This window comes from Pelobates fuscus, chromosome 8 (genome assembly GCF_036172605.1).
Source record: "Pelobates fuscus isolate aPelFus1 chromosome 8, aPelFus1.pri, whole genome shotgun sequence".
NCBI lineage: Eukaryota > Metazoa > Chordata > Amphibia > Anura > Pelobatidae > Pelobates > Pelobates fuscus.
The window spans coordinates 3,924,643-3,937,108 of record NC_086324.1 but is presented as its reverse complement, the minus strand read 5'-3'; the positions used below and the strand labels follow the sequence as shown (position 1 = coordinate 3,937,108).

General features: G+C 41.4%; 1 protein-coding gene across 1 annotated transcript in view; it reads right to left on the bottom strand.

The window, feature by feature from the left end:
- The window catches only part of ESYT3 (extended synaptotagmin 3), a 67,309-nt gene that overhangs the window by 38,005 nt on the left and 16,838 nt on the right, over positions 1-12,466 (bottom strand). Inside the window, exons 3-5 of the mRNA XM_063429158.1 lie at positions 5,593-5,727; positions 160-236; positions 4-73 (exon numbers count right to left, since the gene is read on the bottom strand). Of these exons, the coding sequence (XP_063285228.1) occupies positions 4-73; positions 160-236; positions 5,593-5,727 (282 nt within the window). The remainder of the gene's footprint in view (positions 1-3; positions 74-159; positions 237-5,592; positions 5,728-12,466) is intronic.

The window sequence follows — 12,466 nt, the reverse complement described above, 5'->3', positions numbered from 1 at the left end:
CACCTGCATGCCCTTCACTCCGGCTTTGCACAACTTCTTGACCTCTACGTTGATCTCACAGTCACTCGTGTAGCTGTAGGAAGAGACACCGATATAAGTATACTGTGATTAATGTAGTTATTTGAAAGGGACTCCTGTGGAAACAACCCCTGTGTTTACCTGAGCTGTAGGTCCAGGATAACCTCCCTCTTGTCCACCCGCTTCGTGTACGCCTTCACCCCATTTATCCTCGGAGACTGGCGGAAGAGAACATTGGGATAGATTTTAATAGGACGACTGGGGGTACAATTCTGTCAATCTCCACCCAGACCTAACTCCCCTACGACCTGTACATCTTACAGGAATTTCCAAACATCATGGACACATTCCTCCTCCCTAGTGTCCATTCATTTTAGATTCAGAGAGGACTATCAGCTCGCGGTTTGATTATTATCCCTGATTTAGGCCTATGAGCTCGCTTTTTGATTATTATCCCTGCTTGGAGCCTATCAGCTCGCTGTTTGATTATTATCCCTGCTTGGAGCCTATCAGCTCGCGGTTTGATTAGTATCCCTGATTTAGGCCTATCAGCTCACGGTTTGATTATTATCCCTGATTGGAGCCTATCAGCTTGCGGTTTGATTATTATCCCTGATTTAGGCCTATCAGCTCGCGGTTTGATTAGTATCCCTGATTTAGGCCTATCAGCTCACGGTTTGATTATTATCCCTGATTGGAGCCTATCAGCTCGCGGTTTGATTAGTATCCCTGATTTAGGCCTATCAGCTCGCTGTTTGATTATTATCCCTGATTTAGGCCTATCAGCTCGCTGTTTGATTATTATCCCTGCTTGGAGCCTATCAGCTCGCTGTTTGATTATTATCCCTGATTTAGGCCCATCAGCTCGCTGTTTGATTATTATCCCTGCTTGGAGCCTATCAGCTTGCGGTTTGATTATTATCCCTGATTTAGGCCTATCAGCTCGCGGTTTGATTATTCTCCCTACTTGGAGCCTATCATCTTGCGGTTTGATTATTATCCCTGATTGGAGCCTATCAGCCCGCGGTTTGATTATTATCCCTGATTTAGGCCCATCAGCTCACAGTTTGATTATTATCCCTGATTTAGGCCTATCAGCTCGCGGTTTGATTATTATCCCTGATTGGAGCCTATCAGCCCGCGGTTTGATTATTATCCCTGATTGGAGCCTATCAGCTTGCGGTTTGATTATTCTCCCTGCTTGGAGCCTATCAGCTTGCGGTTTGATTAGTATCCCTGATTTAGGCCCATCAGCTCGCTGTTTGATTATTATCCCTGATTTAGACCCATCAGCTCACAGTTTGATTATTATCCCTGATTTAGGCCCATCAGCTCACAGTTTGATTATTATCCCTGATTTAGGCCTATCAGCTCGCGGTTTGATTAGTATCCCTGATTTAGGCCCATCAGCTCGCTGTTTGATTATTATCCCTGATTTAGACCCATCAGCTCACAGTTTGATTATTATCCCTGATTTAGGCCCATCAGCTCGCTGTTTGATTATTATCCCTGATTTAGACCCATCAGCTCACAGTTTGATTATTATCCCTGATTTAGGCCCATCAGCTCACAGTTTGATTATTATCCCTGATTTAGGCCTATCAGCTCGCGGTTTGATTATTATCCCTACTTGGAGCCTATCATCTTGCGGTTTGATTATTATCCCTGATTGGAGCCTATCAGCCCGCGGTTTGATTATTATCCCTGATTGGAGCCTATCAGCTTGCGGTTTGATTATTCTCCCTGCTTGGAGCCTATCAGCTTGCGGTTTGATTAGTATCCCTGATTTAGGCCCATCAGCTCACAGTTTGATTATTATCCCTGATTTAGGCCCATCAGCTCACAGTTTGATTATTATCCCTGATTTAGGCCTATCAGCTCGCGGTTTGATTATTCTCCCTGCTTGGAGCCTATCAGCTCGCGGTTTGATTATTATCCCTGCTTGGAGCCTATCAGCTTGCGGTTTGATTATAATCCCTGCTTGGAGCCTATCAGCTCGCGGTTTGATTAGTATCCCTGATTTAGGCCTATGAGCTCGCTTTTTGATTATTATCCCTGATTTAGGCCTATCAGCTCGCTGTTTGATTATTATCCCTGCTTGGAGCCTATCAGCTCGCTGTTTGATTATTATCCCTGCTTGGAGCCTATCAGCTCGCTGTTTGATTATTATCCCTGCTTGGAGCCTATCAGCTCGCTGTTTGATTATTATCCCTGCTTGGAGCCTATCAGCTCGCTGTTTGATTAGTATCCCTGATTTAGGCCTATCAGCTCACAGTTTGATTATTATCCCTGATTTAGGCCTATCAGCCCGCAGTTTGATTATTATCCCTGAGTGGAGCCTTTCATCTTCGGGAAGCTTTCTGTTCAGTAATAGGATTATTCCTATGTCGGCTTTCACTTGCGGACTATAATGGCTGCGGCTCACAATACGGAGGGTTTCCCTGCCTATTAACATGTCACATCCCACGGCGTTCGCTGGCGCTCCAATCCTTCTCACCATGTGTAAGGTGTCAAATGCCATGTAGATTTCTCATCCGAGATTAATTGGCAATAATCAATGCTTTGTCCCCATTCACACATCATACAGCGCTCGGCACATGTTGGTGTGATATAAGGGAACGGTCACTCTGACAGTAAGGGCATTAACTGACCGGGATTAATTGGCGATAATCAATGCTTTGTCCCCATTCACACATCATACAGCGCTCGGCACATGTTGGTGTGATATAAGGGAACGGTCACTGTGACAGTAAGGGCATTAACTGACCGGGATTAATTGGGAATAATCAATGCTTTGTCCCCATTCACACATCATACAGCGCTCGGCACATGTTGGTTTGATATAAGGGAACAGTCACTCTGACAGTAAGGGCATTAACTGACCGGGATTAATTGGGAATAATCAATGCTTTGTCCCCATTCACACATCATACAGCGCTCGGCACATGTTGGTTTGATATAAGGGAACAGTCACTCTGACAGTAAGGGCATTAACTGACCGGGATTAATTGTGAATAATCAATGCTTTGTCCCTATTCACACATCATACAGCGCTCGGCACATGTTGGTGTGATATAAGGGAACGGTCACTGTGACAGTAAGAGCATTAACTGACTGGGATTAATTGGCGATAATCAATGCTTTGTCCCTATTCACACATCATACAGCGCTCCGCACATGTTGGTGTGATATAAGGGCATTAACTGACCGGGATTTATTGGCAATAATCAATGCTTTGTCCCTATTCACACATCATACAGCGCTCCGCACATGTTGGTGTGATATAAGGGCATTAACTGACCGGGATTAATTGGGAATAATCAATGCTTTGTCCCCATTCACACATCATACAGCGCTCCGCACATGTTGGTGTGATATAAGGGCATTAACTGACCGGGATTAATTGTGAATAATCAATGCTTTGTCCCTATTCACACATCATACAGCGCTCGGCACATGTTGGTGTGATATAAGGGAACGGTCACTGTGACAGTAAGAGCATTAACTGACTGGGATTAATTGGCGATAATCAATGCTTTGTCCCTATTCACACATCATACAGCGCTCCGCACATGTTGGTGTGATATAAGGGCATTAACTGACCGGGATTTATTGGCAATAATCAATGCTTTGTCCCTATTCACACATCATACAGCGCTCCGCACATGTTGGTGTGATATAAGGGCATTAACTGACCGGGATTAATTGGGAATAATCAATGCTTTGTCCCCATTCACACATCATACAGCGCTCGGCACATGTTGGTGTGATATAAGGGAACGGTCACTGTGACAGTAAGAGCATTAACTGACTGGGATTAATTGGCGATAATCAATGCTTTGTCCCTATTCACACATCATACAGCGCTCCGCACATGCTGGTGTGATATAAGGGCATTAACTGACCGGGATTAATTGGGAATAATCAATGCTTTGTCCCCATTCACAAATCATACAGCGCTCGGCACATGTTGGTGTGATATAAGGGAACGGTCACTGTGACAGTAAGGGCATTAACTGACTGGGATTAATTGGCGATAATCAATGCTTTGTCCCTATTCACACATAATACAGCGCTCCGCACATGTTGGTGTGATATAAGGGCATTAACTGACCGGGATTAATTGGGAATAATCAATGCTTTGTCCCCATTCACACATCATACAGCGCTCGGCACATGTTGGTGTGATATAAGGGCATTAACTGACCGGGATTAATTGGGAATAATCAATGCTTTGTCCCCATTCACACATCATACAGCGCTCGGCACATGTTGGTTTGATATAAGGGAACGGCCACTCTGACAGTAAGGGCATTAACTGACTGGGATTGCAAGACCTTGCTATGGTAACAGATTGTACACATCTTTCCACACCCAATGCTTGGTTAATTATATCCCCATAGCAACCAATTATAGCTTGGAAAGCAACAAATGTTTGGTCAGGAGACAGTCACAGCACCTCGACAACAGGGAGTCATTATAGCACCAGCATATTCCGCAGAGTTGTACAATCGGTGTAAAATCAAGCTAGGTATACCTGGAGGAGAGAATGCTGGTGGGGGGCACATATTGCGAAATGGGGGCAGGGTCACTCCGGGAAATACTGAATTCCTTTCTATTGCACTGCAAACCGTTAATCTAGAAATATTCTCCAAATTCAGGTTTCAATTTGCTGCAATTTGGTATTTCGAGAGTGAACATCGTGAATTGCTAGATTTCCTAACGAAAAGGCTTTTTACCAATTCCATAAAACCGGAGACTAGCGTAAATAATGCAAAACGAAAAAAGGATGGCTAACTAAATTGTAAACTGAAAACAAAACACACACAAAAAAAATAACATTCAATTTGGCTATTTCAGCCCAGATTTAAAGATTCAGTTTTTAATTAATTCGATTTAACTATTTAGTAAAAAACCTGTTCTGTGTGCGGTCACATGGACTAATTAACACCGCACCTGTAATGGAGATTCGCAGACACACCCCTTTTTGCGACGAGCAGTAGCGCTCAGTCAGAGCACGTCTGTTGGGAATCGTCATGGTGAGCGCGGATTATTGGTAATTCATCAAAACATGGGAGCAGAGCAAGCGGGGTCGGATTATATCGCTGCATTTTAATGTGTTTTAGTGAAAATTAAACATTGACATTGTGTAACAGAATATATTGTTTGATATCGGCTTTCTCTTTGAGTGCCTGCTTTTGTGAGAAACAACTTAATGGATTGTGTTTTTAGATCACAGCAATACCAGCTGTAAAGAATCATCAATGGATTCATCAAAACCACTTTAATTTCTGTGAAATCTCTGTGTTAGCCATTCTAAATGGTCCGTTAATGCTGTGATTTCACAGCAGCAAATTGCAGTGCCAATCAGAAGGCCACTGGTCGCCTTGAATTAATGTCCATCTGGACATGGTAATCAGCTTCCTTCCAGTGATGGTACAAGCCACACTTGGCCAGGAATGTCGTCATTTCACGCGTCCAGTCACGGAAGTTGCTCATAGTAAATGCGGTTACAGACAGCACTGTGTGAGGTTTCATCGGCTCTTACTGCGTGCAAACATTAGGATGACCTACCTTCTGGCCGAAGCTGATCTTTGTGAAGGTAAAAGCTCTCATGTGGACACTGGATGCTCTGACCAGTGGCTCGATTTTCTCCACAAACATCTTCTCCATGTACATTCCGATATACGGCCATATCTGCACCATGGTCTAACAGGGTACACAGGGGTAAGAAAGGATTAACACACAGTACAAGACAGGCAATGTATAACATTACATATCACATGCAGATATGGGGTCATCCTGGAATTACTGCGTGGAGTAAATGAAGGTACCCCTGGGTGACTGGGTAATGTCACCTCTGGGTAAATGGGTATGTGGGGTAATGTCACCTCTGGGTAAATGGGTATGTGGGGTAATGTCACCTTTGTATTGTGGTTATGTTACCCGTTGTTATTAGTTATTTGGGGGTAATGGTACTCTCTGTCACATCAGTCCAAAATATAAACAGATAATTAACCCAGAGAGTAATAATAAGCGGTATTAATCAGACAGCGCTGAGAGAGTAATAATAAGCAGTATTAATCAGACAGCGCTGAGAGAGTAATAATAAGCGGTATTAATCAGACAGCGCTGAGAGAGTAATAATAAGCAGTATTAATCAGACAGCGCTGGGAGAGTAATAATAAGCGGTATTAATCAGACAGCGCTGGGAGAGTAATATTAAGCAGTATTAATCAGACAGCGCTGGGAGAGTAATAATAAGCGGTATTAATCAGACAGCGCTGAGAGAGTAATAAGCAGTATTAATCAGACAGCGCTGAGAGAGTAATAATAAGCAGTATTAATCAGACAGCGCTGGGAGAGTAATAATAAGCAGTATTAATCAAACAGCGCTGAGAGAGTAATAATAAGCAGTATTAATCAGACAGCGCTGGGAGAGTAATAATAAGCGGTATTAATCAGACAGCGCTGGGAGAGTAATAATAAGCAGTAATAATCAGACAGCGCTGGGAGAGTAATAATAAGCGGTATTAATCAGACACCGCTGAGAGAGTAATAATAAGCGGTATTAATCAGACAGCGCTGAGAGAGTAATAATAAGCAGTATTAATCAGACAGCGCTGGGAGAGTAATAATAAGCGGTATTAATCAGACAGCGCTGAGAGAGTAATAATAAGCAGTATTAATCAGACAGCGCTGAGAGAGTAATAATAAGCAGTATTAATCAGACAGCGCTGGGAGTGTAATAATAAGCAGTATTAATCAGACAGCGCTGGGAGAGTAATAATAAGCGGTATTAATCAGACAGCGCTGGGAGAGTAATATTAAGCGGTATTAATCAAACAGCGCTGGGAGAGTAATAATAAGCGGTATTAATCAATCAGACAGAGCTGAGAGAGTAATAATAAGCGGTATTAATCAGACAGCGCTGGGAGAGTAATAAGCGGTATTAATCAGAAAGCGCTGAGAGAGTAATAATAAGCAGTATTAATCAGACAGCGCTAAGAGAGTAATAATAAGCAGTATTAATCAAACAGCGCTGAGAGAGTAATAATAAGCAGTATTAATCAGACAGCGCTGGGAGAGTAATAATAAGCGGTATTAATCAGACAGCGCTGAGAGAGTAATAATAAGCAGTATTAATCAGACAGCGCTGGGAGAGTAATAATAAGCGGTATTAATCAGACAGCGCTGGGAGAGTAATAATAAGCGGTATTAATCAGACAGCGCTGGGAGAGTAATAATAAGCAGTATTAATAAGACAGCGCTGGGAGAGTAATAATAAGCTGTATTAATCAGACAGCGCTGGGAGAGTAATAATAAGCGGTATTAATCAGACAGCGCTGGGAGAGTAATAATAAGCGGTATTAATCAGACAGCGCTGAGAGAGTAATAATAAGCAGTATTAATCAGACAGCGCTGGGAGAGTAATATTAAGCGGTATTAATCAATCAGACAGAGCTGAGAGAGTAATAATAAGCGGTATTAATCAGACAGCGCTGGGAGAGTAATAATAAGCGGTATTAATCAGACAGCGCTGGGAGAGTAATAATAAGCAGTATTAATCAGACAGCACTAAGAGAGTAATAATAAGCGGTATTAATCAGACAGCGCTGAGAGAGTAATAATAAGCGGTATTAATCAATCAGACAGAGCTGAGAGAGTAATAATAAGCGGTATTAATCAGACAGCGCTGGGAGAGTAATAATAAGCGGTATTAATCAGACAGAGCTGAGAGAGTAATAATAAGCGGTATTAATCAGACAGAGCTGAGAGAGTAATAATAAGCGGTATTAATCAGACAGCGCTGGGAGAGTAATAATAAGCGGTATTAATCAGACAGCGCTGGGAGAGTAATAATAAGCAGTATTAATCAGACAGCACTAAGAGAGTAATAATAAGCGGTATTAATTAGACAGCGCTGAGAAAGTAATAATAAGCAGTATTAATCAGACAGCGCTGAGAGAGTAATAATAAGCAGTATTAATCAGACAGCGCTGAGAGAGTAATAATAAGCGGCATTAATCAGACAGCGCTGAGAGAGTAATAATAAGCAGTATTAATCAGACAGCGCTGGGACAGTAATAATAAGCAGTATTAATCAGACAGCGCTGAGAGAGTAATAATAAGCGGTATTAATCAGACAGCGCTGAGAGAGTAATAATAAGCAGTATTAATCAGACAGCGTTGAGAGAGTAATAATAAGCAGTATTAATCAGACAGCGCTGGGAGAGTAATAATAAGCAGTATTAATCAGACAGCGTTGAGAGAGTAATAATAAGCGGTATTAATCAGACAGCGCTGGGAGAGTAATAATAAGCGGTATTAATCAGACAGCGCTGAGGGAGTAATAATAAGCGGTAATCAGACAGCGCTGAGGGAGTAATAATAAGCGGTAATCAGACAGCGCTGAGAGAGTAATAATAAGCAGTATTAATCAGACAGCGCTGAGAGAGTAATAATAAGCAGTATTAATCAGACAGCGCTGAGAGAGTAATAATAAGCAGTATTAATCAGACAGCGCTGAGAGAGTAATAATAAGCAGTATTAATCAGACAGCGCTGAGAGAGTAATAATAAGCAGTATTAATCAGACAGCGCTGGGAGAGTAATAATAAGCGGTAATCAGACAGCGCTGAGAGAGTAATAATAAGCGGTATTAATCAGACAGCGCTGAGGGAGTAATAATAAGCGGTAATCAGACAGCGCTGGGAGAGTAATAATAAGCAGTATTAATCAGACAGCGCTAAGAGAGTAATAATAAGCGGTAATCAGACAGCGCTGAGAGAGTAATAATAAGCGGTATTAATCAGACAGCGCTGAGGGAGTAATAATAAGCGGTAATCAGACAGCGCTGGGAGAGTAATAATAAGCAGTATTAATCAGACAGCGCTGAGAGAGTAATAATAAGCAGTATTAATCAGACAGCGCTGAGAGAGTAATAATAAGCAGTATTAATCAGACAGCGCTAAGAGAGTAATAATAAGCAGTAATCAGACAGCGCTGAGAGAGTAATAATAAGCGGTATTAATCAGACAGCGCTGAGGGAGTAATAATAAGCGGTAATCAGACAGCGCTGAGGGAGTAATAATAAGCAGTATTAATCAGACAGCGTTGAGAGAGTAATAATAAGCAGTATTAATCAGACAGCGCTGAGAGAGTAATAATAAGCAGTATTAATCAGACAGCGCTGAGAGAGTAATAATAAGCAGTATTAATCAGACAGCGCTGAGAGAGTAATAATAAGCAGTATTAATCAGACAGCGCTGAGAGAGTAATAATAAGCAGTATTAATCAGACAGCGCTGAGAGAGTAATAATAAGCAGTATTAATCAGACAGCGCTGAGAGAGTAATAATAAGCAGTATTAATCAGACAGCGCTGGGACAGTAATAATAAGCAGTATTAATCAGACAGCGCTGAGAGAGTAATAATAAGCAGTATTAATCAGACAGCGCTGAGGGAGTAATAATAAGCGGTAATAATCAGACAGCGCTGAGAGAGTAATAATAAGCAGTATTAATCAGACAGCGCTAAGAGAGTAATAATAAGCGGTATTAATCAGACAGCGCTAAGAGAGTAATAATAAGCGGTATTAATCAGACAGCGCTGAGGGAGTAATAATAAGCGGTAATAATCAGACAGCGCTGGGAGAGTAATAATAAGCAGTATTAATCAGACAGCGCTGAGAGAGTAATAATAAGCAGTATTAATCAGACAGCGCTGAGAGAGTAATAATAAGCAGTATTAATCAGACAGCGTTGAGAGAGTAATAATAAGCAGTATTAATCAGACAGCGTTGAGAGAGTAATAATAAGCAGTATTAATCAGACAGCGCTGGGAGAGTAATAATAAGCAGTATTAATCAGACAGCGCTGGGAGAGTAATAATAAGCGGTATTAATCAGACAGCGCTGGGAGAGTAATAATAAGCGGTATTAAGGGAGAGTAATAATAAGCGGTATTAATCAGACAGCGCTGGGAGAGTAATAATAAGCGGTATTAATCAGACAGCGCTGAGGGAGTAATAATAAGCAGTATTAATCAGACAGCGCTGGGAGAGTAATAATAAGCGGTATTAATCAGACAGCGCTGGGAGAGTAATAATAAGCGGTATTAATCAGACAGCGCTAGGAGAGTAATAATAAGCGGTATTAATCAGACAGCGCTGGGAGAGTAATAATAAGCGGTATTAATCAGACCGCGCTGGGAGAGTAATAATAAGCGGTATTAATCAGACAGCGCTGGGAGAGTAATAATAAGCAGTATTAATCAGACAGCGCTAAGAGAGTAATAATAAGCGGTATTAATCAGACAGCGCTGGGAGAGTAATAATAAGCAGTATTAATCAGACAGCGCTGAGAGAGTAATAATAAGCGGTATTAATCAGACAGCGCTGAGAGAGTAATAATAAGCAGTATTAATAAGACAGCGCTGGGAGAGTAATAATAAGCAGTATTAATCAGACAGCGCTGGGAGAGTAATAATAAGCGGTATTAATCAGACAGCGCTGGGAGAGTAATAATAAGCGGTATTAATCAGACAGCGCTGGGAGAGTAATAATAAGCAGTATTAATCAGACAGCGCTGGGAGAGTAATAATAAGCGGTATTAATCAGACAGCGCTGGGAGAGTAATAATAAGCAGTATTAATCAGACAGCGCTGAGAGAATAATAATAAGCGGTATTAATCAGACAGCGCTGAGGGAGTAATAATAAGCGGTAATAATCAGACAGCGCTGGGAGAGTAATAATAAGCAGTATTAATCAGACAGCGCTGGGAGAGTAATAATAAGCGGTATTAATCAGACAGCGCTGGGAGAGTAATAATAAGCGGTATTAAGGGAGAGTAATAATAAGCGGTATTAATCAGACAGCGCTGGGAGAGTAATAATAAGCGGTATTAATCAGACAGCGCTGAGGGAGTAATAATAAGCAGTATTAATCAGACAGCGCTGGGAGAGTAATAATAAGCGGTATTAATCAGACAGCGCTGGGAGAGTAATAATAAGCGGTTTTAATCAGACAGCGCTAGGAGAGTAATAATAAGCGGTATTAATCAGACAGCGCTGGGAGAGTAATAATAAGCGGTATTAATCAGACAGCGCTGGGAGAGTAATAATAAGCGGTATTAATCAGACAGCGCTGGGAGAGTAATAATAAGCAGTATTAATCAGACAGCGCTAAGAGAGTAATAATAAGCGGTATTAATCAGACAGCGCTGGGAGAGTAATAATAAGCAGTATTAATCAGACAGCGCTGAGAGAGTAATAATAAGCGGTATTAATCAGACAGCGCTGAGAGAGTAATAATAAGCAGTATTAATAAGACAGCGCTGGGAGAGTAATAATAAGCAGTATTAATCAGACAGCGCTGGGAGAGTAATAATAAGCGGTATTAATCAGACAGCGCTGGGAGAGTAATAATAAGCGGTATTAATCAGACAGCGCTGGGAGAGTAATAATAAGCAGTATTAATCAGACAGCGCTGGGAGAGTAATAATAAGCGGTATTAATCAGACAGCGCTGGGAGAGTAATAATAAGCAGTATTAATCAGACAGCGCTGAGAGAATAATAATAAGCGGTATTAATCAGACAGCGCTGAGAGAGTAATAATAAGCAGTATTAATAAGACAGCGCTGGGAGAGTAATAATAAGCAGTATTAATCAGACAGCGCTGGGAGTGTAATAATAAGCAGTATTAATCAGACAGCGCTGGGAGAGTAATAATAAGCGGTATTAATCAGACAGCGCTGAGGGAGTAATAATAAGCGGTAATCAGACAGCGCTGAGGGAGTAATAATAAGCGGTAATCAGACAGCGCTGAGAGAGTAATAATAAGCAGTATTAATCAGACAGCGCTGAGAGAGTAATAATAAGCAGTATTAATCAGACAGCGCTGAGAGAGTAATAATAAGCAGTATTAATCAGACAGCGCTGAGAGAGTAATAATAAGCAGTATTAATCAGACAGCGCTGAGAGAGTAATAATAAGCAGTATTAATCAGACAGCGCTAAGAGAGTAATAATAAGCAGTAATCAGACAGCGCTGAGAGAGTAATAATAAGCGGTATTAATCAGACAGCGCTGAGGGAGTAATAATAAGCGGTAATCAGACAGCGCTGAGGGAGTAATAATAAGCAGTATTAATCAGACAGCGTTGAGAGAGTAATAATAAGCAGTATTAATCAGACAGCACTGAGAGAGTAATAATAAGCAGTATTAATCAGACAGCGCTGAGAGAGTAATAATAAGCAGTATTAATCAGACAGCGCTGAGAGAGTAATAATAAGCGGTAATCAGACAGCGCTGAGAGAGTAATAATAAGCGGTATTAATCAGACAGCACTGAGTGAGTAATAATAAGCGGTAATCAGACAGCGCTGGGAGAGTAATAATAAGCAGTATTAATCAGACAGCGCTGAGAGAGTAATAATAAGCAGTATTAATC